Source organism: Zootoca vivipara, chromosome 4 (genome assembly GCF_965207765.1).
Source record: "Zootoca vivipara chromosome 4, rZooViv2.hap1.1, whole genome shotgun sequence".
Classification (NCBI taxonomy): Eukaryota; Metazoa; Chordata; class Lepidosauria; order Squamata; family Lacertidae; genus Zootoca; species Zootoca vivipara.
The window spans coordinates 35,381,417-35,407,823 of record NC_142587.1 but is presented as its reverse complement, the minus strand read 5'-3'; the positions used below and the strand labels follow the sequence as shown (position 1 = coordinate 35,407,823).

Below are 26,407 nucleotides of genomic sequence, written 5' to 3'. Positions count from 1 at the left end.
TGCAGGAATCAGTTTTTATATGAGTAGAATGTGTCCTTTTATTTAAAATGCATCTCTGGGTTATTTGTGGGGCATAGAAATTCATTCATATATATTTTTCAAAATATAGTCCGGTCCCCCACAAGGTCTGAGGGACAGTGGACCGGCCACCTGCTGAAAAAGTTTGCTGACCCCTCTATACCAAGAGTTGCTTTGCATATTCCATCTGCTCCAGATTGCTCCCAGGAGATCTTTCAGGACAACACTACTCACCTTAGGGGACCATGGCAGCTACTGCTATGTGGATGTTAGGTAAGTATGTGTGTTGGTGGGTCACAACATCAAGATTGTCTGGAAAAATAACAGAAAGCTGCTGCCACTGCTGAAGTAGCAGCAAACCAACCACAAAAAGTTAGCTGGGGGTTGGAGGAGGCGCCACCACTGCCCCCATCACTTTGAAGAGAATGAGGGGTGGCAGGGGGAGAGATGAAGGCCCACATACAGTATGGTTCCCGCCACCAAGCACAGAAGCCCACTCCTAAGGGCCAAGGTCCCTCCCCTCCCCATAAAATGTTTGAGGGGGCCGCCCTCCCAAAGTTGATGGGCATTGCAATTCAAATGGTGCCATGTCTTGTGATTATGTGGGGTGGGGCTTACCTCCTGCCCCCTGCCAGTATTTTATTCAAGCTGGCACCCTTGCCACCAAGGATAGGCCTGCAGGATGAGTTGCAACCTAAGGCATGATTTAAAGTGTTCATTGCTTTTGCCTTGGATCCCTACAGCAAGAATAAAATAATGGCATCTCAAACTCAAACTCTATGACTTATCATATTGCTCCTCTGATCTCAGTTTTCTATTCCCCCCCCCTTTCAAACATAGGTGAAGCTGCTAAGCTCTGTCTGAGCCAGTACTATCAACTTTGACTGACAGCACCGGCCGATCAAGTTCTGTCCCAGCCCTCCCACAAAATATCTTTTGAAATGGTGATGCTGGAGATGTGAACCTGTGACCTTCTGTATGCAAAGTACAATCTTCTCCATAGAGCTAAGTAGCATACTTTCATCCTCTAATGACAGGGGATTTGGCAGCTATATGTGTGTTGCTTCTTGCAAACTATCCACAAAAAGCTGCTCGTGTGTTGCTTTATCTTCCTCGCCAATCCTTGACAGAAACAGACCTTGCACAATCTTGGACATATTTTTTGGAAGGTCACATAACTTGGTTGTCACACCGCTGACTTTATTGCTGTACCTCGAAGCCAAATATGCCTTGTGCGTTTCAAAGCTCTCTTAAAGGAATGCTGTGCATTTTACAAGACAGCCAGATTTGAGATAGGACAAGTCATCCCAAATCACTGGTGTCGTATTGGTTTTATGTGATCTGATCATTTTGTTTTAGGGTATATAGTTCAAATACATCTTACACTTTTTCCCAATAAACATCTATGCATGAACAGATTACTATAGTTGGTTCTTTATGCAGGACACCATTTCCTCAGATGGGCAATTAATAGCCTACAGGATGTACCATAGAACACATAGGTGTTCTCCGCAATCTGAAGAATCCCTGTGTGCTGACTAAAAGGGGAAAGAGCTTTTCTGAGTAAAACTCCTCAGCAATCAGAATGGAGCAATTGGAATCTAATTTTCCAGAGATGGCAACAACTCATTCTACAGATGTCAGCAACAAATAAATATTTGCAAAAAATTGTCCAATACACATATTATTGTTCGCCTAGTTCAACATATACACCCAATTCATGCTAACAGAATCAGATTTAGGGAAGTGCAACCTGCTGGGTACAGAGTCTCACGGGTGCCACAACTATGATGTAGAATGGAAGCTGGGTGTGGGCACCATATTTCAGTGTTGCACAGGGCACCGCTGAAATTTGAGCTATGAACACCTGCAATTAATGCTGGGGGGAATATAAGAGCAATGAGTTTTCAGAACACATCCTCCCCCACCCTTGTGAAGCGCATAAAGTTTTACCAGGAAATGCTCACTGAACCAATCAGTGCAGTCCAAAGAAGCATCAGGTTCTGGAAGCATGCACAGGAATGCAAAGGTCCTGTATTTTTTTAAATAAATAAATAAATGGCCCATGCTTTTACATTATTGCTGCAGAAAAGTGAAGATTCAGTTTGTCCACTGTTTACAGATTTACTCATTTAACAAAAGCAAAGCTGTGTCAAGAAGGAATCTTAAATACAACACCCCCATCCCCAAGCTCTGGTTCTTACAAAACAGCTTTGAAGTTTTTGGCAGTATCATAATAGCTTGCTTTGATTCCCTTTGCATGTCCTTAAAAATACTCCAACTTTTAAAAGCAAATGTATGAATATATTTGTTAGGATATCATCACTGATGCAAAAAAATAGCCTTGCATATCAAACTAGTTGACAGGCAAATTCTAACTTCAAGTTTCTAAAGTTCAGATCTAAGACATCATTGGCTGTCCAAAGTTTATCCTTTTCTGCTGACTTGGATGCATGATGAATAGAGCCCTTAATGGTCTACAAGAATACTGTAGCTTTTGTTTCCCATGAAAGGGATTCCACCAATTCACTTTTTCTGTACATGAAACCATTGTTTACATTCATTGTTAAGTTGACGTTGTGGAAAGGACTATCTCATGACTGCATGTTCCCTAGAATTCTTTAAATGTACGTGGGTGTTGCTGTTTTTTTTTTAAAAAAAATCATTAAAATGTAATTGCCAAATATCTTATGGTGTAAAGGTTCAAATGCTTTAAATAAAACAACAGGCCACAAATATTCAGAGGACCAATACCATATTGCACAACCCAGGGCTGTAACTGCCATTGAAACAGTAGAAACACGTATAACATTGTCATATCTGTAATCCTATCTGTCTATGAACTGCAGATTACATATCAGGTGGACAGCTGGCCTTCACAACGGATTCTACGAGCTTTACTGTTTTAGGTCGTTGGTGGTACGTTGGACCTATAGCTGTGCACTGGTTCTGACCCCAGTACAAAAATAAGCATTCACAACCTTTACAGATTGCACTCACTTGAATTTGGTCATCGCTATTCTTTGGGAAAAACTGAGCATGCTTGAGCAAAGGCATTGAAACTGACAGCTTTGCAATGGATACCACTGGGGCTGTCACAGACTTTAGCACTTTTAGAATATATTATCACCATCAGAGACTGCTTAATCCTCTAGTTTCTCTCAGGGAATGAAAAGGAGGAAAAATATATACCAGCAGAACAATGTCATGAGTGCTGCTACATAGTACACAACTACGCTTCTAGCCGTAAAAATGTGGGTTTTTAAAGAAACAATCAACGAAAAGTTTTAACCAAATATTAATGCAATGATGAATGACGGTATTGAGCAATAGTTATATTCAATTTACTTGTTCTTTAGTAGTCTTACAAGCAGGGCCAGATTTAAGTTTGATGAGGCCCTAAGCAACTGAAGGTAATGGGGCCCTTTTTATGTCCAGCTGTCCTTAGTCAACAACAAATTGTCGCTGTTTTTTGTGTTGAATATATGCTATATGGTAATTTATGGGCCTAATAGGCATATAAAGCCGCTAGCTGGCCCTGCCACGCGTTGTTGTGGCTCAGTCTGTTAAATGTTTGTTCTGTTTACCCAGGCGCATCCCTGTGACTCCCCCCACCCTGTCCTGACCCATGACCTATCCCGCCCCCTCCTCCCCCAAGCCCCACCCAGGCAAGCCCCCACCTCCCGCCCCTCGCCCAGTCTGGAAAGCCGAGCCGAAATGCTGTGGAGATGGAAGTTTTCCTAGGTGCAGTACCAGTGTAGCCGTCGTTAGAGGGCGCTGTTTTGCAACCTCTTCTGTGCTCCCAGCATGCACTTTTGTCTGATTTGTGAGTTCTGGAACACGTGGTTTTTTGGGGGGGGGGTTTACCTGGCCCAGGTGTGACATCTGTCTTTGAAAGCGGCATGGGCTTGCTCTCGTTTTGACTTTGTGTTAAAATTTGAACGCAATCAGTCAAGCAGTTTCGTTGAACATTGGAGACGAACAAACATGCCCAGTTTACATATATATATATATATATATATATATATATATATATATATATATATATATGCACATGCAGAATGTAGGCACCCTATATATAGATATGAGCAAATCAGTGCTATTTTAGGGAGCAGGCTAGCGGGGGGGGGGCATTACTTATATCACAGGAGCCTACACAACACAAAACACTGTTGCTGTATGTAGGTTTTATTTTATTTTATATTGTTTATTTGATTTTTTGCCGCCCCCCCCCAAGAGAGTGGGGCCCTAAACTACAGCTTGTTTAGCTTATACGTAAATCCGGCACTGCTTACTAGAGTCATTGTTTGATGACTGTAGCCTCACTTTTCAAACTACTTCAAATAGCAATTCATAAATGCCTTAGCAGTCAGGGAGTGGGAACATCCACCATAGCTTTGGATATGTTGGTTTATTCCCTTCCAATTTATTGGTCATCTCATCACTCACTGGCTGTTTTCAATTGTATCAAAAAGTCTGTGTGTGTCTCTTGATTTGATAAATGGCTATGCAAACAAAAAAGTGCCTCCCATTGTTTTCTGAACAATACAACTATTTGTTGGATTTGTTCAAGATTAATTGCTACCACTCTACTCAGTGATGTTATCAGATCTGCCCAGTATTCATTTTTTACTATCACACATGCTACAGAAGAATTTCAAAAAATATATATCAATAAGCCTGAATGTTCGTGAGTGACATATTTCCATACTGAACTGGCATCATTACAATTTCTATGCAAAAACTCTAACTTGATTTTACAATGAAATGGGAGAATGCACACAGGTCCCTGTGTTCAAAACCTTGCAGTATAGTCATGGGTTTACCTGAAAAACTGGATAATGAGTGCCGCTGCTTACCTGACTAAAAGACAAGGAGCACCAGAAACATATGAGTTAGGAGACGATTTACAGTGTTAGCCAACTAAATCCTGGAGAAATTATTGATGAAATTGGTAAAATTACTGAATACTGAGAGGTAGACAACTATTTCCTGTGTTTCAATAAAGATTACACAGTAATTTTGGGTAGAGCATCAATCCTCGTCATCTCCTACGTTCCTGCATCTTCCTACATTCCTATATTAAGACTAGTTGCCATGAGAAAACTACATTGGGGGGGGGGGACCTTCTCTGTAGCCTTGTACTGCTCTTGCAATTCATAAGCGGAAGTTTGGTGCTAAATTTGGACTAGAAATGTGAATGGGGTTGAACTCTGTGCACTTGCAATCAAAGCGTGCCGTTTCAACGTTCCTTATAAAGCAGGCATCTACTGCAGAGGTGAAAGTCAGTTTGCGGTAATTTAATAAATATGGCATTGTTTACTGAAAATAATTTTGTACTTTGCTTTATTGAACCAGAAATGAGTTGGGGGTGAACGGGTGGGAGGAATGAAAGGTGAATATTATCTTTTAGTGTTGCCTGTTCTTCAGCTTGATTGTTTCAAGCACAAACTTGTTTTCACAGATGATTACCTCTAGAAATGGAGAGTCGTTCCAATACGCTGACAAATAAATCAGGACCCTTTGCAGAAACGGGTAGATTAGCACTCCTCGGAAGCCTGTGCATTGCAAGACTCTGTGCCCTGAAGAATTTCTTGCTCTTTCTTGTTTGTCTTATGCCATCCGTTGTGAAAAGTCGCCACTTTGTATGTTAGAATTCAAAATAATAACTAGCATTAACTAATGGATACAGTCTAGCAGAAGGAGAATCACACCTAGCTGCCACTGATTTCAAAAGGGAATGAAGGCTGACAGTAGGTTTAGATGCTGCAAGTGCCAGCAGAGACTTGTGCAATCTCTACCAGCTGACTGCCAGTGCTTCATTTGTATGTGTGAAAAGGGATAAAGTAGGGAAGGCTGTAACAAATAGATCTTTTAGTGTGCAGCACAGGAACCTTGGAACTCCCTGCCTATTGACATCAGGCAGGCACCTTCTCTGTACCTGCTTAAGATTTCTGTTCAGGCGAGCCTGTTCAGACAAGTTCAGAAGTCGTCCTGTGTTTCTATATGGTTTTTAGTTTATTATTTATTTTAATATTTTTTCTAATATTCTGAATACTTGTTTTAACTGCTTTTTACTGATAATTTTATTGTTTTACTCTTTTCGTAAAAGCACTCTGAGGTTTTATTACAATCAAGGGCTGTCTGCATACATATTGTGAAATAAATACCGCTTGGAGAATTCTGACATACTAAGCAGTTTAGCAATGCTTTCAGATAAATGAATAAAAAGCCAAATATATTTCTAAAAGGCAATTAACTCAGGTGACGTAGAGCCACGTAACATACCTACACTCCAGTCCATTTCTTCCAGGGCATCTCCATATAATCTGTGTTTGCTTTTTCCTCTGAAAGCTTGGGATGCATAAAGAGCGGTATGGACCTGAGTATAAGCCACAAAAAGAAGAAATGGTGCATTGGTGTTCCTGAAACAGAAGAAGAGAGAGGATAGAATATAATATGCAGTGAAATGCAATCCAAGGCATACATAAAAACCATTGCCACTTGTAAGGGTGCTCTTGAGTAACAACGCCCGAGTCCGCTTTGTCTTTAAGAGTTTTATTGTGCATAGTATTTACAGTGCAGAGATAGCAAAAAACATGACCTCTCAGTCACTCGCAGAATCCGGGAGTGGGCGCCTCCTGTCACAGATCCAGCACCCCAAAACGCCACCCCCCGACCTTCCGCTTTGGCGTGCGCCTTAAATCAGGCGATGGAAGCGGCTGCCTGCTCCCCTCCACCTGTTGGTCAGGGCGGAGCAAAGGCTCCCCAACATCGCTGAGCCTCAACTGCTTCATCCCGCTAACTTCCTCATTCCTCCCACCTGACCTGCTGCTACTGCTCTCACTGGTCGAGGTGCTGGTGTGGAGGATGGGCAGAGGCTCACTGTACTGAGGTCCCCTGACACCACCCTTTTACAAATAAAAGCCAGCTTTTGGAGTTTTTCTCTTGGTCACCTTCTAGAGCAGGGGTGGCCAACTCCGAAGAGACTGTGATCTACTCATAGAGTTAAAAACTGGCAGTGATCTACCCCCTTTTGGGGTGTTCAGGTCAAAGTTGTTAAGCTTTTTTTTAGGGAGGAAAGCCCCATTTTTAAGGGGTTCAGGTCAGAGTTGTTGAGCTTTTCTGAGGCGGGAAAGCCCTGTTTTGGGGGGGTGAAGGGCTAAAATGTTGAGCATTTTTTAGGGGAGCCAAAGTTGTTGAGCTTCTTTGGGGGGAGCCAGTGATCTACCAGTGATCTACCACAGACATCCAGTGATCTACCGGTAGATCATGATCTACCTGTTGGATGTGTCTGTTCTAGAGCAACCTTCTTGGGTCATTCTGGTTCCACCATTCAGATATGTTTGAGGTCATTTCTCTGTGACTTGACTCCCATTTATTTATTTATTTAATTTATATCCAACCTTTCCTCCCAAAGGAACCCAAAACAACAAGTTCCGTGCAACAAAATAAATGGCTTTCTCATTGGAAACCATGCCCTCTAAAGTTTCAGGAGTGAGAATGATGATTCATAACCTATCCCTTCGCTCACACCGAGGATCAAGACCTGAATTTCTCACACCAACCACCAGTGGAAGGGTTTCTTGCTTTGAGATGCAGGGCATACATTTTGAAAATAAGTACATTTTATTAATTGATAAAGATTCCAATCTTATACCCATAAGCCTTAGTGGAAGCTGTGAAAGCTGTTTCTGAGTAGACCTGTATATAAATCATAATAAACACAATACACAAACAATTACATATTGCATAATTTGCCTTGTACAAAAAAAGAATCATTTATACACATTATCCAGACAGCAATGTTCCTGTCATCTTCATTCCCATGCAAGAAGTTGTGACTGGGAATGGAAATGCTTAACTCTTGTCATCTACCACATAGTAATGAATCAAACAGAGATCTTGAGAGCCCAAAGCTAAAATTGCAAGACAGCAATCCCATTTCCCATGTAGCAGAACCCAATAACTAAGGCAGGTTGATTAAAAACAGTAGCAAAGGAGAACTTATATCTCTTGCAACAGGCATCTAATGGGAACATAGGATTACAGCGATAAATACAGGACAGGTACAAGTCACCACTTCTATTACAAATGCCCATTTTCATGAGATAGCTACCCCAGAAGCAATATAAAGGATGCCACTACAACAAAGAGTTCTTACTCCAAGAACAGGTATCTAATCAATGGTTCATACCAATGGATTTAAAATCATTCACTGCTTTTGCTTTTTCAGTCTACCATGCATTGATTGACAGCTAGCTTTCAGGTGAAGAATCTCATCTATTAATATCCTTTAGATTAGAAAATCAGAGATGGCTATTTTTCTTACGCCAAACCCTGGTGGGGATCATGACTGATTACCTCTTCTGTAACCTTGAAAATAGAATGGCACACTGGCTTGTAAGTGGGACGGAGATTTGACAATAACAGTTAAAGTCCTGTTTTATTAACTGAAGCACTTCAGCAAACAGCTCCTTTGAAAATTTATTGCCATTCCCTTCTACACAATTTACCTTTCTCAACACATCTTAAGTTTTATTCATTGAGGGGACAATAAAGCAAACTCTGAGCTTGAATAAATAAAACATCATACACATTCATATGGCCATGAAACTTTAGAAGCCCAATACAACATTGTTTAACATATGAATAATTCTTCTTCATGGTGGTTAAATGCATTCCTCTCTCTGTGTGTGTCATGTTTCTGAGATAAAAAGAACCTGACTAACCCACCCACCCCCTTCTTTCTCATGTATGTCTTGTTTTATGGAAAGGAAAGGAAAGAAGTGTCAATCAGTCTGAAATGAAGTGGTCTCCACTAGCAATTGTTTACATTTACACCATAGCTTCCAGGCACATTTAAAGCGCATTGCTTCCCTAAAATAATCCCGAGAACTATTTTTGTTAAGGGTTCTGAGAATTGTAACATCCTGGTGTCCAACATGGCTCCTATTATTACTGTCCCAAAGCTTGAATGGAGGAAAGGAGCCTTCAAGCTGCTGTTTCAGCAAGTAGCTGTAGTTGCTCTCGCTCATACTGCTTATGTATGTCTAATGAGTGACAGGCCTGTTGAAACTGGCGCCAAGCTTCCTTGAACCGAATAAAGGTGACGTTACAACAGAGATTAGCAACAATTCTTCTGTCGAGACCTGCATTCCCTCAGACAGAATTTGCCAGGAGCCATATTGCTATCCTTATTAATATTATTTAGTACATTTCAATCTAGCACTTGGTACTACCTAAGGACACCAGACTGGTGAACGGCAAGGCAGCAAAACAATACAAATATAAATAAAGTAAGAACAGTAAAATGAGAAACATTCAGAAAAACGATGTTTCTCAAAAACATTCTGAATTCCACCTTGAATTGAATTTAAAGGTTAAACTTTAAAGTTTGACCATTTCCCCTTTGATTAAATGTGAATTGGATTAAAATGCCTCATGATAAATATTTGAAAGCCTTGCAAGGGATGGAAGAAAGTACCTGGAAAATGGATTTGGGGTCCACTGGTTATGGGTTAATGTAGAATTGTAGACTTATGGAAAGCCTCTAACATGCCAACTTGAGAGTACCATAGGATGCCGTTGGTACACCTTCTCCTTGTCTGGGTTCCTCCTTTTCCTTACTGCTCTCACTTCTCTTTATTTCTTTGTTAATGGGCTCAGTTGTCACTCTCTCTGTTTCTTTCGCTCCCTGTTTGAGGGCAGGTGAATAGGCAGAAATAGCAAAGCAGAAGAACAGCAGGCCAGGATATGAGACTTGCCAGGTTCCAGTAATGCCCTCCCTGAATATCGTGTCCTCCCTCAAAGAGGGCATGTATTGCGGTGAGACCTGGCAACCAAACCCTTGTGTTGTGGGTGAGATAGCCACAACACCCGATTGGTTGGCCCCTTGATGCTGGGTTTAATCTGACCAATGGGACGCTAGCCAAATGGATCAAGGGACCTATATATGCCAATGCATGTGACCCTGAGCTTTCTCTCTTGGTCAGTGCATCAGAACACCCGGCCACCTCTCCCTATTTTTAGGGCTTGCACACTTGACCTTGCTATGCCATCATGTGTCGTCTGTCGTTGGGACAGGGGCATGGCAGGATTTTTTCCCACTTGGCTGATTGGCTGGTGCCATTTGGGTTTCACCTGCCGCGTAGCAAATCATCACAACTTGTAAGGTTGTGGATAGGCTCTGGTTCAGGTGATAGGGATGGGGGAATGCTCTCGCCATCCCTATGCGAAGGGTATTCCATTAAGGGAATCCAGGGACTCAGTGGTTTGGTCAGCCCTGCGAGGGGTTATGCCCATGCTTGAGTCCAGGGGGACATCTGGTGGACATAGCACGTTCCCAGCTTTCTGCCATTCCAGGTGTTCAATCTTGGCTGACCTACAGTAGAGCTCTGGGTCAGCGCTACCTGCAATGGTGCAGGGAGCTAGTCAAACCAGAGCCTATACAACCATTCACAATCTGTAATCAATAAAGTAGTGTCCTAAATTCTGCCAAAAACCAAACCAAAATTTGAGTCTTGTGTGAATTTATTTAAGGGGAAGGTTTAAAGGTCTGAACACGCAAACCTATGTACTCATTTTGCACTCTTTAACCATGGAATTGCTTGTTATATCCTATTATTTTTAAAAGTTCATACCTCAAAAAGAAACACTTTATGGCCTTCTCACTAAACTACATATACTTGTAAGCAGTGCTATTTTTCTAGAAAAAGAAGCACCAGAACTCAACATGGATGCCTCCCTTGTTCTCCTACAATGGGAATGGTGCCCACCTAAGAGGAGGTCCGGCAAGTTCTGGCTGAAAAAAAGCCCTGTTTGTAACTATAAAACTGAAAAATGTGCCATTTAAACAAAATATTATTTAAGCCAAAGAGAGTTTGCTGTTGGTACAGCTCCCATTTTATAGCTTTAAGTATGTCATATCAAAATGGCATTTAAAAGTAGGACTAAATTTAAACCTGAGTCCAAAATAAAAACCTGAAGTGCCAGGAACAAATAAAGGCTGAGTTTTACTATCTTGTTCAAATACAGAATAGAAATGAGAAGAGCTTGGCTTCCATTCAAAGGTTAAGATTTATATATTTTAAAACAAAATAATTGTATGTCTCAGTTATCTATTCCTATGCAGAGTCATTTTTCTATGCCTTCAAACAGCTACATACATTTTTGACATTTACTTTCTCATCCCTATTTCACAGCCTTAAATCTTCAGATATACAGCATCAGAGAATGATATATGCTTTGCTATCCATGAGACTATAAACAGGCTTTGTCAGTCTCAAGCAAATGTCCAACTTTTCTTCTTCTTGCAAATGCGCACACACTCCTTTCTCTATTATCCCAAATATAAAACAAATGTTTTACTCATAATTCTTGTGGACTACCCCACAGACGGTTTTCCAAGCTTTTGCCACACAAAATTTCAGAGAAATCAGAAACTTCATCAATCTTTTAAAGGAAAGTGCTTAACAATCATTCTCTTTTTTTCTATTTAGATTCAGGGGGATGCGGTTTCATTTCTTTTTCTCCAACAGTAGTGGCCCGTCATCTCAGTGCAGAAATGCACTGAGAAAACAATCGCTTCTAGACATATTTGAAAGAAGTAAATTCATTTTAAATGTGGTAAGATCTCCTAAAGACTGCTCTAGTAAGGCATGAGTGTCAAATGCGCTGACTATAGTGTTAATTAAAATAATTAACACATGAGGGCTGCTGTCTTTACACCATTAACCACTTGTAAATTGAAATTAATGTGCTATACATATGGAAAATAATAAGTTCTGTTGGATGTAGCTGGGACTCATGTATATCTAGTTTGCCTTCCTTTTCAGAGAGGGGCTCACTTTAGCAAAATGCATCTTCACCGTGCTAGTGTTTAGCAGCTACCCCAGCATGGGGCCATACCTGGAATATATGCTTTGCAAGCAGAAGACCCCAGGTAGGTTCAATGCCTAGCAAAACAGGTGATACAAAAGACCAACCACGGCGGCCGCGATGAGGCTGGGTACAGCAGTGGTGCTCCTTACAGGACTGGGATGGCAAGTCAGGATGGTGGCGAAGACATTGGAGATTCAAGCTGATTACTGTGGACACAAATGTGTAGGTAGGAGACACCTCCCAGAAACCCAGAGCCGGGAAGTCATATCCCAGAAGTCCTTTTCTCTAATTGCAGATCTGTGAGGGTTGGCTGTGGTTCTGCAGTACAGAGGGGGAAATACTCTGCACATGCTCAGAGGCACCTCGTGGTTTTTTTGTGCCAAACTCAAAGCCAAGATGTCAAACACAACTTCCAGGGTGGAATGCTATTACAAATTATAGTTTTCTGGCAGAGAAAAGTGCAACACTTACCTCCTAGACCAGACATAGGCAAACTCAGCCCTCCAGATGTTTTGGGACTACAACTCCCATCATCCCTGCCCACTGGGCCTGTTAACTAGGGATCATGGGAGTTGTAGTCCCAAAACATCTGGAGGGCCGAGTTTGCCTATGCCTGTCCTAGACCTCTTTCCCTTGCATAAATAAAAATGACAAACCTACCTGTATATCTAAGCAGGGAGTTGGTTTTATTCAGGGTATCTCCCGCCATATTGCATTCCCACAAAAAAAAAAAATTCTGCACCATCAAATTAACATCAGCAACAATTCCAATTATGGAAAAAAGAGTGAGCACAGAGACCACATGATACTTACCCACCCTCCTGAGCCACTGCCAATCTGGTGCTCTCCTTACCACTGCACTAAACCATCCTGGTTCTGGCAAGTAGCAGAACCTCCACAGCTGTGAGGGTGGCACCCACTGTCAGGGGACCACCAGGGGTCAGCGGAGAGCCCGGTAGATCGGGACAGGGGCTCTCGGGTGAAGCCGGAGCCCCAGAGCCTAGCGTCTGGCAGCTTCCTCCGGAAGGTGGGACTGCGGCTCAGAAGGAGGTGCAGACCCTGAGGGATGCTGTGGAGGCTACGTTTCCAGAGGACTGCAAGGGGCGGACCAAAGCACTCTCAAGGGGGAGGCTCCAGAAGATACAGAGCCGGTCCCTCAGCTGAGCAGCTCTAGCGGAGAAGGCACTCCACCAGCACCCTCACCCCAACAGATAAGGGGAGAAAGGAGGAGGGAGCAACGGAGGAGGTTTAGGGTGCCCAGGGGGCTGTGTTGGCAAAAGTCATGACGGGAGGTGCTTCCGGATTCTGAATCGGAATAGTACAGTCATGCTTTTTGATGCTCTGTCTTGTACATATGTATATAATAAAACCCTGTAAAAACCAAGCACGGGGTTTGGAGCTGCTTACTCGTGAGGAAGCAACCAGCGCCACTACACCCACCCAGCCCCTACCTCATGCACTGTGATTACAAAAGACCTCTGCTGGAGAACATGGACATCTGCTGACAGTCAAGAGTGGACAATACTTGGCTAAGTGGACAAATAGATTAGTATACAATAAATCTTTCTAAAGAGCAAGCTGCAAAATTTGTGAGTCATTAACACTACCAGCCATGTGGTCGGGGCCTGCCAGGATCTTAACAACCCATCTGTGGTGCTACACAGGCAGCAGATCCAGGAGATTTTCTGTGCCCATGGTAAGCTGATGGCCGCCATTTGACTTCATGACAACAAGCTGAGCAGCAATCCTGAGCTGTAGAATGTGTAGGCAGGACCTAGAGATCAGAGCAGGAATTCAAGGAAAGGACTGGGACTTTGGACAGTAGAGTTTGTAGGCAGGAAGGGGAGAGAAGAGCAAGAATGCAAGGAGCTGAACCTCAGAGATTTCTGAATGAACACAGATGAAGTTCCGGGCTGAATTAGAGGGTGTCTACAAATGTATGCCTCTTCCCTGTCTTCACACACAATTTGTTACCTTTCAACAATAACGACACAAAGGGATGGGAAATGAGCGGCGCTTTGTTCACCTGCCAAATCACAGGCACCTCTGTAAACAAGCCACCACTCTGAAATTCGAACACTTTAAAACTGAACACCCTTACCTTCCTATGAACCTTTTGGCTTCCTCTGTGAATCTCTGAGTGAGGTTCTCATAGTCCCAGGGTTGCTGGATAATACTGTGATTTCGCATCAAGAAGCAGTTAAGATTCCGGAAGTTATAAAAGAAGAGCAGCAAAACTCCAACCATCACTGCCGCTATTAAGAAGAAGTAGCCCAGTACTCTGCGGGGAACTCTGACAAGGCCAATGTAATTCAGAACCGCCAAAGAGATCAGAGCAATCGCCGTGGTCTGGAGTGCTGCACGGATGTGCATCTTCAGTCCAGCGCTAAACACGCTTCCGTGACCAGGTTTACAGTCCCTAAGATTGTTCACAGGCACCCCGTAGAAGTAATCAAATCCATGATTTAAAGGGTGGTGGCAGAAGTCATCACTGCTGTTGCAGTTAATCCCAAGATGCCATTTTCCTAAATGCAGGGAAAACACACATATTTCATACAGATATTTAAATAAATTGTAGGCTTGTAGCTTTTCCACTTTATGTATTGATATACAATTGGTACGCTTCCTTCCTCTTTTGTGCAAATTTTCATCACTCTACTGGACATTGCAGAGCGGCTATGTTCAGGTCCTGCTTGCTGGCTTCCCACAGGCATCTGTTCTGCCACTGGGAGAACAGGATGCTGAGCTAGATAGCTTTGGCCTGATTCTGCAGGGCTCTTCTAATGCTCCTGTTCTTTGTTCTTACTCTTCAGAGAATTTTCCGATTCTTTATGATTAATTTGGAATTTCACAGGGCATCAGGCAGAGCAGTAACGCCGCATATCATCAAAGTGCAGCGCTGTATCAACATTACATTTCAAGTTAAAATGACTGCTTTTGTGCAAGTAAATTTAAAGCCAGCTAGATGGCAAGGTGAGTTGTAAGCTGCTTCCATGAATAAGTTAATTGAAGTGAATGTAGATGACTGTAATAATGAAATTAACAGAGCTTTCAAGATCCGTACTATAGTTTTTCCATCAAGAAAGCACACATGATTTAGCAACCCAAGGACAACTCGAGCATTACATCTATTTAGCTTCCAGAGAATAAATTAGAATATTACTGGGGGAAATTTTACTTGCAGTACAGCACCCTACAGAACATCATAGGGCAGTTATCAAAAATGAGAATTTTCTGCTGTTTCCCTTATACTATGGAATGCCCTTCCATCTTCCATATGTGATACATTTGGGTTCTATGGGCGGCAATCAAGCTGTGTGCATGTGTGTATATTACAATTAGTTGCTTCAGAAATCTTGTAAAGACATACATTTTGCCCAGGCTTTTGCTGACCCACTAGATCAGTGTTTCTCAACCAGTGTGCCTCCAGATGTTTTGGGACTACAACTCCCATCATTCCTGACCACTGGTCTTGCTAGCTAGGGATGGTGGGAGTTGTAGTCCCAAAACATCTGGAGGCACACTGGTTGAGAAACACTGCACTAGATCAGACCGTGTGTGTGTGTGTGTGTGTGTGTGTGTGTGTGTGTTTATTCCCTGCATTATTTTTCTTTGCTTTTATACTACTGTTTTACTGCTTTGATGCTGCACGTTTGTTTTAATGATATTGGGGTTTTCACATTGCATATTGTGTAGGGATTTTAAAACATTGAGCAGTTGGTAAATGCTTTAGAAAATAATCATAAATAAAATAGGATAAATTACAGACATTTATCTAATATTTTAGTAAGAAACAACCATTCTTTTAATCATGCTATTATTATTCTCTGGTTCTTCTGTTTTATTTTTATGTGAGCGATCAATGTTGTCATGTTGACTGAGAGGTATGTTAGCCAGGCTAAAGGACTACTGTTTGGAGAGCAACGTATAACCTCTTCAAATGTAAATAAATTACGCAAACAAATAATATGGGACCTTGAACAGTGACTCAAGATTAGGGCTAGGAACATATGGATCCAGTACATTTATATCTGTGGTACTCCCTCCCACCCACCCCACTTTTTTATTCCATGGCCATAATATCCATGGAAACTGCAGAATGTGTTCAGCATTTTATTTGCAGGAACTGCACTTTTGAATCCACAAGCAAATGCAACGGCTATCAATTGTTTTCAGTGAACATTCTCATTTTTAAATTTGCGCCTAGTTTCCTCAAAAGCGTTTGAAAATGCAGGTGCCATTATTTTGTTTTTGTTTTTACCCTCATGGTGGAAAGTAAATCAGGTTGGATAAGTTGACCAGTATTTTTGGTCGCTAATGTACCTATCTGATCCTAGAAAAGGGGGCACAGCCACTAGGTGGGTTTGTCGCCCCACTGAATGTTCTGTTTCCCGTTAAGCTTAGTTCACTGATCACTGATCACAGTGGGGTGTGATGCTTTTTATCTTTTTTTCAGGTAGACTATAACTATCTCACAGATCCAATGCTGCCATTTCCTCTTTAGGCAAGGTGTGGGGCTGCTGTTACTACTAATGGCTACGGTAAAGGTAAAGGACCCCTGCATAGCTGCCAAGTTATCCCTTTTTTTAAGGGATTTTCCCTTATGCTGAATAGGCTTCCTCACGAGAAAAGGGAAAACTTGGCAGCTATGGACCCCTGACAGTTAAGTCCAGTCACAGACAACTCTGGGGTTGCGGCACTCATCTTGCAGGCTGAGACCCTACCTGCCGGCGGACTGTCTCGCCAGAGTGGTGCATGCTCTGGTTATTTCCCGCTTGGATTACTGCAATGCGCTCTATGTGGGGCTACCTTTGAAGGTGACCCGGAAACTGCAACTAATCCAGAATGTGGCAGCTAGACTGGTGACTGGGAGCGGCCACCAGGAACACATAACACCAGTCCTGAGAGATCTACACTGGCTCCCAGTACGTTTCCAAGCACAATTCAAAGTGTTGGTGTTGACCTTTAAAGCCCTAAATGGCCTCGGTCCTGTATACCTGAAGGAGCGTCTCCACCCCCACCGTTCGGCCCGGACACTGAGATCCAGCGCTGAGGGCCTTCTGGTGGTTCCCTCATTGTGAGAAGTAAGGTTACAGGGAACCAGGCAGAGGGCCTTCTCGGTAGCAGCACCCACCCTGTAGAATGCCCTTCCATCAGATGTCAAGGACATAAGCAGCTATTCTAATTTTAAAAGACATCTGAAGGCAGCCCTGTTTAGGGAAGCTTTTAATATTTAATGCTGTATTGTTTTAATATTCAATTGGGAGCCGCCCAGAGCGGCTGGGGAGACTCAGCCAGATGGGTGGGGTATAAATAATAAATTATTATTATTATTATTATTATTATTATTATTATTATTATCTCACTTTACAGGCTGAGGGAGCCGGCGTTTGTCCATAGACAGCTTTACAGGTCATGTAGCCAGCATGACTAAGCAGCTTCTGGCGAACCAAAGCAGCGCACGGAAACGCCATTTACCTTCCCGCCAGAGCGGTACCTATTTATCTACTTGCACTTTTTTTTGGGGGGGGGTGCTTTCGAACTGCTAGGTTGACAGGAGCTGGGACCAAGCAACGGGAGTTCACCCCATTGTGGGATTCGAACTGCCAACCTTCTGATCGGCAAGCCCAAGAGGCTCAGTGGTTTAGACCACAGCGCCACCCACATCCCTACACTAATGGCTAACCTCGCCCAAAGAATTGTCTCTTGCATTGAAAAGTAATTTTCAAAAAAAGAGTTATTTCAGAAAGTCTCAGTGACTGTATTTTATTGTTTGGAATTGCTGTAGGCATTTCCAGTTTGCTTTTTTTTCTTCTTAATTGCTTCATTTACTTAGTTGATAGCCCATCTTTAACATGTAGATTGCTTTGAGGGACAATTCTGGGTCAGAAAAGCAGGGTATAAATTTCTTAAGACCAATAGATAAAGGAAGCGTGTCAATCAGCCATACCTATGAGAGCTGTAGAATAACCCCTCTGCTGGAGAAGTTTAGCAAATGTTATTTCTTCCACAGGGAGTCCACCAGAAGAAGCAGAAAACAAGAAGACCCCAACTTTGTGCAGGCTAGCCATTCCTGAAGGAATCAAATAGGAGGCAAACCAGTTTTCATTAGCATACACTTTGGGTGATATATAACTCTGGTCATATTCAGATGAGGAGACCTACTGAAACCAATGGATGCATGTCGAAGGTAAAAGTAAAGGACCCCTGAATGGTTAAGTCCAGACAAAGGCGGCTATGGGGATGCAGTGCTCATCTTGCTTTCAGGCCACAGACAGCTTTCCAGGTCACGTGGCCAGCATGAGTAAACTGCTTCTGGTGCAACGGAACACCAATGCTGTTTACCTTCCCGCCGTAGCAGTACCTATTTATCTACTTGCACTGGCATGCTTTCGAACTGCTAGCTTGGCAGGAGCTGGGACTGAGCAACGGGAGCTCACCCCATTGTGGGGATTCAAACCGCCAACCTTCTGATCAGCAAGCCCAAGAGGCTCAGTGGTTTAGACGACAGCACCACCCGCAGAGATGCATGCCTACTAGTGAGGAGCACCAGTATTGGTGGGGGCTCTTTCACATCAGAATCCCCAACTGTGCCAAGCCAGAAAGCTACCACCGACAGCCCCAAAACAAGGTGTTCTGGGCTGGGGGCAGGACAAGGGCAGTGGCAACTTTGGATGTGCTGGGTCCAGAGCCCTGCAGATCCCCCAAGGGACTGATCATCAGACTCCTCAGCTACGCCAGCCTGGAGCTGGTGTGGTGGACAAGTTAAGATGCCCTTGCCTTCTGTGTTGGCCAAGAGCCAGCAGTACAAGGGATGCAGTGGTGGGTCTTCTGCTTTGCTCCTCTCCATCCCTACTTTGAATTGCTGTGCCCTGATATCTAACAAAGGCGTAAGAACATCCTTTACCTGATCTGACAGAATAGCGGCCTGTCAAGAAAGATGCCCTGCTTGGGGTACATAGTGGTGAGGCTGCTATGTGTTGGGTCAGTGTTGCTCCTTCTTTAGACAACTTGTCAATGTTAGGAGTCCTGGAGGGGAAAAAAGAAGAAGACAAATTCAAGGGCATGTATTCTGAATATGTAAACACAAGTGAGTTCAGACTATTTAAAGTTCTCGTTATGGCTTATAGTGCATCAGTTGGTGTCCTACAAATCCAACATGAAGCCAAATTTTATGGTGAATTGAGTGCACCTTTGATCATTGGAGTGAATGCAATTAGAAGTATCTACATTTGTCTAGGGCTGCAGCTAGGGTTGCCAGATTCAATAGAGGACAGGACGTCTGTGCCTTTAATTGCCCTGCTCTCTTTGAGTCTGGAAACCTTAAAGAGAAACCAGCAGACCCTTTGTTTACTTTCCAAGCAAAGGGTCTGCTGGTTTCTCTTTAAGGATTCCAGACTCAAAAGAGAGCAGGGCAATTAAAGGCACAGAAGTCCTGTCCTCTATTGAGGCTGGCAACCCTATACGCTCCAACATTTCTCCAATGAAAATTGGGATTTCGTATTCCATTATTATTATTATTATTATTATTCCCCACCCATCTGACTGGGTTGGCACAACCATTCTGGGCAGCTTCCTACATATAAAAACATAATAAAACATTAAACTTTAAACAAACGTCCCTATACAGGGCTGTCTTCAGATGTCTTCTAAAGGTTGTATAAGTTACTTATCTCCTTGGCTCAGGGGTTACATAACTCCATACCCTCCAACATTTCTCTGATGAAAATAGGGATGTTCTAATGAAAAGCAGGACATTGTAGGATCAAATCAGAAACCGGGATGAGTTTTATCAATTCGGGACTGTCCCTGGAAAACAGGGACACTTGGAGGGTCTGTTGCTACACCTTTAAAAAAATATATTGTGCTATTTTCTGCTGCTTAGGTAGCTGCCCTTTGGATTTTTACTGTTGTTTTCTTATCAGTAGTGGCACGAGTGATGGGAAAGAGACATAAAGCCACACTCTTGAGACTAGTATCACTAATCCTTACTTGGATTAGGATGGGACTACCACCACCTTGCCGACAAAGGTCCATATAGTTAAAACTATGGTTTTCCCAGTAGGGATGTATGGAAGTGAGAGACAGACCATAAAGAAGGCTGATTGCTGAAGTATTTATGCTTTTGAATTATGGTGCTGGAGGAGACTCTTAAGAGTCCCATGGACTGCAAGAAGATCAAACCTATCCATTCTGAAGGAAATCATCCCTGAGTGCTCACTGGAAGGACAGATCCTGAAGCTGAGGCTCCAATACTTTGGCTACCTCATGAGAAGACTCCCTGGAAAAGACCCTGATGTTGGGAAAGATGGAGGGCACTAGGAGAAGGGGACAACAGAGGACGAGATGGCTGGACAGCGTTCTTGAAGCTACCAACATGAGTCTGCCCAAACTGCAGGAGGCAGTGGAAGACAGGTGTGCCTGGCGTGCTCTGGTCCACGAAGAGTCAGACACGACTAAACGACTAAACAACAACAACAACCACCAATCCAGCATCTGCATGAATCAGGCATAGTCAACCAAACCATGGGACATGTTCCTATTTCCTAATACAATTGTGGTTGTGATCTTCCACAAGCTTTCTGCCCAAAACAATCTCTTTTGAAGCTAAGGCCAAATGTACATATATATCATCAAGTGTGTTGGCAAACCTTGAAGTTGTGTTTCCATAGCATCCTAGGTCTCCAATGCCAAGATCATCAGCCATGAATAATACAATACTGGGCTTGGAAATCCTTTCATTAATAGCATTGCTTATAGGCCACAGATAAATCATCACAGGAAGAAGGATCATCATTCTGCTGTTTTAGGGCAAGGCTGCTTCAAAAAGTTACCTGCTTGATAAAAGAATGTTGTTTTATACATTTGTTGTTTATATAAAACAATATAAAATGTTGCTTTATATTTATTTTCATAATTGGCATAATTGACCTTGCCATTACAATGAGAACACCATGAAAAGGAAACACAGTTCTTAATAGTTCTAACAATTACTTGTGTTATTAAAGTTTTGAAGCAGCCTGTTGAGTCTGACCTTTTACATTTTAAAACATTTTAATATATCTCCTTTCATAGTTTCGCTGAAAGAGAAAAGCTGAAATGTAGCAAACAATGGGAGTCAATCTTTCACATATTAGATGACGTTCAAGGACTTTTGAATACTTTTTTCCCCAAAAATGTTCTTTCTTGGCAAAAAAAAATTCTGTGGAATGACCATCTGACATAAAGTAGTATTAAGGTATATTCACATTTTCCATCTAGGCGAAGGTGAGGACATGAATTTAGGATATCACATATTTACAAATATCACAAAAATGAGAAACAGGCCAGGTGGTGATGATGCCATGACCATACCAACATATGAACAGGGCATTGGGTTCCTAAAGAACCCAATAGTTGTTTATGCTGGTGATAATGACAGTCTGTTTAAGGAAGCTGAGAAGGCCGCTCCACTTTCCAGTGGGATGGTGTTGCGGGCAGGCCACGTGCTCTCCCCATGCATAGTGGGGGCTTGGAAGTGCCCCCACGTCATAGGGGAGTTCCGGCCATGTCACGCCCCCCAGCTGACCAATCTGGTTGGCCAGGGGGCATGGCTTACAATACTTAAGCAGCCACGTGGCCGGGGAATTTCCTCTTGGTTCCTGCTTCCACGGATCTCCTACCCTCCTGCCCTCTTTTCATGCGTTCAGCATCTTGGCCTTGCTATGGACCTCGGTTGGTCACTTGTTGAGGGGGCCTGGTAGGATTTTTTCCACTTGGCAAATTAGCACCAGCCATTTGGTTTTCGCCTACCTTGTAGCAATTGTCACAACTTTGTTAGGTTTGGCGGTTAGGCATTGGTAAAACCTGGTTCATGGGAGGGGAGGTTGTGGCCGTCACCTCCTCTTTAAGGGTATTCCATTAAAGGGATACGGGGGTGTGGATCTTGTCCGAAGCCCGGGTGTGGGGTAGGGCCATGCCACAACCCCATCGGGGACCCTGGGGGAGCTCTCAGTTGATGTACATCAACAGGGCTCCCCCTAATGGTGCTTGACCCTTACTGGACTACCTGGATGGCGGGCAGGAGTCAGATATAGTCAGTTCAATTCCAGTGTCTAAGCCAATACCACTCACATTCTGTAACCAATAAAGTTATGGCCTTAATTCGTCCATTAACTTAAAATACTGGTGTCCCTGTGTTTTATTATTCATCAAATGGGGGGGGGGCTTGGGGCCTTGACATGCAAGGCATTGCCCAAGCCCAAAGGAGTGCAGTCCAAACCAGTGAACAAACAGCTTATTGACAGCTCCAGTTTTTGATTGCCCATAAAATTGTGAAACCCCAAACACAGGAGTGGGATATGAAGACCTAAACAGACCATTCTTTTGGAGTGGAAGAGTAGGGAGCACGCGGCAGTCTAAAAAAAACGTACACTGTGCACTGAACTTGTACTAAAGATGTGATAGGGGTCACATGTGTGAGTCAGACAGAGGGCTTGCAAAATTAAACAGAGGGGCATCAAGGAAAAAAACCCTACATGTGTCAGCTTCCATGTGAACTGGGCTCCACTTACAGTATTTGGCGTTTCAGATCACATGGAAGTTTATGTGCCTACAGCTGTATGCTTGCAGATTTTCCCTAGTCAAACACCCAATGCATAAAATCAGGCTGAAGCAAGGGAGGCAGACGATAGATGGATAACATAATAAACAAACAACTGAAGGGGTTTCAAGTTTGGGTGTGTTTTGTGCCTGAAGAAAGGGGATGAAAAACCTTGAAATGCTCTTGGCAGTGAATGTTGATTCAGCAAGAAGCAATTGCTTCGTCTCCCTTTTCCTTTCATATTTTCTGGGGAAGAAAACTCCAGTCCTGAAGACCAGCCAGATCTTTTGAAGAGCACAGTTTGCACAGTACTGCACAATGTTACATAACAAGAAACCAATGTGCATACTTGATGAGAGCCAAGAATGCCTCTGTTTGAGAAGCACAATATTCCTCGTAGGTGTCATTGTGTCAGCCTCGAGGAAAAGGGCTTGCCAGTCTAATTAAAAATAATTGACGTCTGCCACACTCTAAGCAAAATGAAACATCCACAAGCAAGCGAAAGCATTAGCTGCTATCTTATCCTGTAAGTGTAACGCAACCTTCTAGTGTAAGACTTTCAACAGAAGCAATGCCCTTTTCTGGTAGTGGACAGGATTCCCAGTTTTAATAAAATGTTACAGGGGGAAAATGCCACAGCTGAAGGCAGACTATGCTGCTGTTTCCACATGTGTCCGCACATGAGAAATCTATTCTTTGTAGTACTATCCCACCATTCAGGTTTAGGTGTGCAGATAACATGAACACATAGAAGTGATTGATTGTGTGGGTCTTTTTTCATGCAATATGGACCCTGCAGAGAAGGAGTGCAGGGAAGGAAATTGCCAATCAAGTGGGATAGAGCCACATGATCCATCCTGCTCATGTGGTTGCATAACATTATTCACACAGCATCCCGGCAAAGCAGGATCATATTATTCAAATATGGTCCCTATGATATTCAATATTTTTCCTAAAGTTTCTTGCAGTTGTGTAAAGCTTGAGTTTTCTCCAAGCCTGTTGCTATCTCTCCCTTGTGGGTAGGTGTTGGCTTGATAAGGATCAGTACTCAGAGAATGGATCTGCTATTAGTATAAAGGATATTGATATCCCAAACAGATTTATGAGCCCAGGGATAAGGCCAGGAGGGATCAATGTTATTGCAACCTGTTGAACTTCGGAGTTGACATCGGAGATAGTAAAGCTGCTTTCAAATGAATCTTACTTTATAGTCCCAGCATCAGTTACTGAAATACTCCCATTGATAGAAACTAACCTTGAGCCAACAGAGCACAAATACAAGATGCTACATGGGAAATGTTATGTTCAAGCTGTCTGGGAATAAACAATATAAACCTATAATACAAATCCTTTCTCTCCTTCTCCTGTGCCTAAGAATGCTCAGAGATTGATTCCATCACACCACACCATATTATTTTTCCCTTTACAATGATCTCTCTAATATTTGCTATCTTCCCACTTCCCTCTGGTCTTCCACACAATAAATTGACACTTCATTAGTATCTGCAATCCTGTACACATACTTTCACAGGCTGAGAAAGTAGTAAGCTCAGTCTTCTCACCTATTAGCTGCTTGTCATCGCTTGATCATTCCAGAAACACATAGCAGATGCAGTCCACTTTGTTTTGAAGAACCTTCAAATCCATTTTCACCCCCTAACACATTTTTCAAAGCAATGAATAACTGCCTGATTTTTTACAATGTTTCTTTAATTCAATCTTCCGCAGAAGTGGTTTAGATGTGTTGCTCCTGGCTTTCTTGTTTAGCATGTAAGATGTTATTACTAAGAGAATCAATATTCAGAGGAATACATCAACATATAAATACAGAAGGAACCGTGAGAAGTTAATTGGTTCAAGGAGTTATCAAGAGTATCTAGGAAAGGCAAGTATTAAACTTGTCAGATTTGACAAAATAAAATATTCCATACTACACTAGGAACGCCTATCTATAACTAACCATCACATATAATTAATTTTTGAATTAAAAAATGTACATGGAGTGACATGGAGTGAATAAGAATTGGGCCACACACCCAACAATGTGCATTTGTGTGTTTGAACAAATATGCTTATTATGTTCTGCCCATTGGGACATGTGAAGCTAGGTTCTGGGTATCCTCTTATCTAGGGAGTTCATTTTATTATTTTTGTGGGGTGGTGAATGAAGCAATTAGAAGACTGTCTCCCACACATGATCTGTGGCAGGATCCCTGAGACATCCGGCTGTGCTGTAACTCAAAGTTACCTCAGGTGCCAATCATATGACACAGATGGCATCCTGGGGCAGGACGTAGGAGGGACCGTTCTCTCACTGGTCTACTCCTAGGGCATACATTCAAGATTCACATGTGGCTTCAACCAATGTCATCATCATAATACAAACACAGCTTTTTTCTTTTCCTGGTAGAGAAGGCATTTGGGCAAAACCATGTCAGAGGGAAGTAATGTGACCATCTCCTTCCACAGGAGGCCACACTGAGGTAAGTGTTGGCCTAGAAACATTATACAGTGGTACCTCGGTTTAAGTACACAATTGGTTCCTGAAGTCTGTACTTGATCTGAAGCGTACTTAGCCTGAAGCAAACTTACCCATTGAAAGTAATGGAAAGTGGATTAATCCGTTCCAGACGATCCGCAGACTACTTAAACTGAAGCGTACTTAACCTGAAGCAAACTTTCCCATTGAAAGTAATGGAAAGTGGATTAATCCATTCCAGACAGGTCCGCGGAGTACTCAACCTGAAGCGTACTTAACCCGAAGTATGAGTGTAATTGGTTCGGGAAGTCTGTACTTAACCTGAAGTGTACTTAACCTGAAGCGAACTTTCCCATTGAAAGTAATGGAAAGTGGATTAATCCGTTCCAGACGATCCGCAGACTACTTAAACTGAAGCGTACTTAACCTGAAGCAAACTTTCCCATTGAAAGTAATGGAAAGTGGATTAATCCATTCCAGACAGGTCCGCAGAGTACTCAACCTGAAGCGTACTTAACCCGAAGTATGAGTGTAATTGGTTCTGGAAGTCTGTACTTAACCTGAAGTGTACTTAACCTGAAGCGAACTTTCCCATTGAAAGTAATGGAAAGTGGATTAATCCGTTCCAGACGATCCGCAGACTACTTAAACTGAAGCGTACTTAAGCTGAAGCAAACTTTCCCATTGAAAGTAATGGAAAGTGGATTAATCCGTTCCAGACGGGTCCGCAGAGTACTCAACCTGAAGCGTACTTAACCCGAAGTATGAGTGTAATTGGTTCTGGAAGTCTGTACTTAACCTGAAGTGTACTTAACCTGAAGCAAACTTTCCCATTGAAAGTAATGGAGAGTGGATTAATCTGTTCCAGACGGGTCCGCGGAGTACTTAAACTGAAAGTACTCAAACCGAAGCGTTCTTAAACCGAGGTATGACTGTACTCAGGTAAGCATGGTGCACATTACAATACAGTGGTACCTCTGGTTAAGAACTTAATTCATTCTGGAGGTCCGTTCTTAACCTGAAACTGTTCTTAACCTGAAGCAGCACTTTAGCTAATGGGGCCTCCTGCTGCCGCCACGCCACCAGAACATGATTTCTGTTCTCATCCTGAAGCAAAGTTCTTAAGCTGAGGTACTATTTCTGGGTTAGCAGAGTTTGTAACTTGAAGCGTTTATAACCTGAAGCGTTTGTAACCCAAGGTACCACTGTATAAGGTAACAAATGTAGAAAGCATTCGGGCGAGTGCACATTTGTGTATGTGTTTTAATCCATTCCACAAAACAAATGAGCATCAGCAATTTTTCAAAATATACTGCCACTTATCTCTGCACTGAGTCGAAAAGATCAGATCAGCCAGTGTCAGGATGCTGTTGGACTACAATTCCCATTAACACCAGCCATCATGGCCGAAGGTCAGGGAAAGTGGGAATTGTATTCTAATATTT

General features: G+C 42.7%; 1 protein-coding gene and 1 long non-coding RNA gene across 8 annotated transcripts in view; one reads left to right on the top strand and one right to left on the bottom strand.

The window, feature by feature from the left end:
• STS (steroid sulfatase) overlaps positions 1–26,407 on the bottom strand; it is a 213,594-nt gene that overhangs the window by 51,695 nt on the left and 135,492 nt on the right. For 3 of the 6 annotated variants that reach the window (XM_088667706.1, XM_035116353.3, XM_088667704.1), the window contains 5 exons: positions 20,553–20,735; positions 18,809–18,930; positions 17,852–17,974; positions 14,003–14,426; positions 6,307–6,443 (listed from right to left, as the gene is read on the bottom strand). In XM_088667706.1, coding sequence (XP_088523832.1) covers positions 6,307–6,443; positions 14,003–14,426; positions 17,852–17,974; positions 18,809–18,930; positions 20,553–20,698 — 952 coding nt within the window. In that variant the 5' untranslated portion in view covers positions 20,699–20,735. Of the gene's footprint in view, positions 1–6,306; positions 6,444–14,002; positions 14,427–17,851; positions 17,975–18,808; positions 18,931–20,552; positions 25,762–26,407 lie in introns of all 6 variants that reach the window. The other 3 variants (XM_035116354.3, XM_088667705.1, XM_088667707.1) reach the window with 2 other exon arrangements.
• Positions 17,271–20,085, top strand: LOC148685897 (uncharacterized). 2 transcript variants are annotated; one of them, XR_015949501.1, is made up of 3 exons: positions 17,271–17,394; positions 17,915–18,091; positions 19,964–20,085. It is a non-coding gene; the product is annotated as an uncharacterized LOC148685897 (long non-coding RNA). The 2 variants fall into 2 exon arrangements; XR_015949500.1 differs by lacking the exon at positions 19,964–20,085 and adding an exon at positions 19,827–19,949.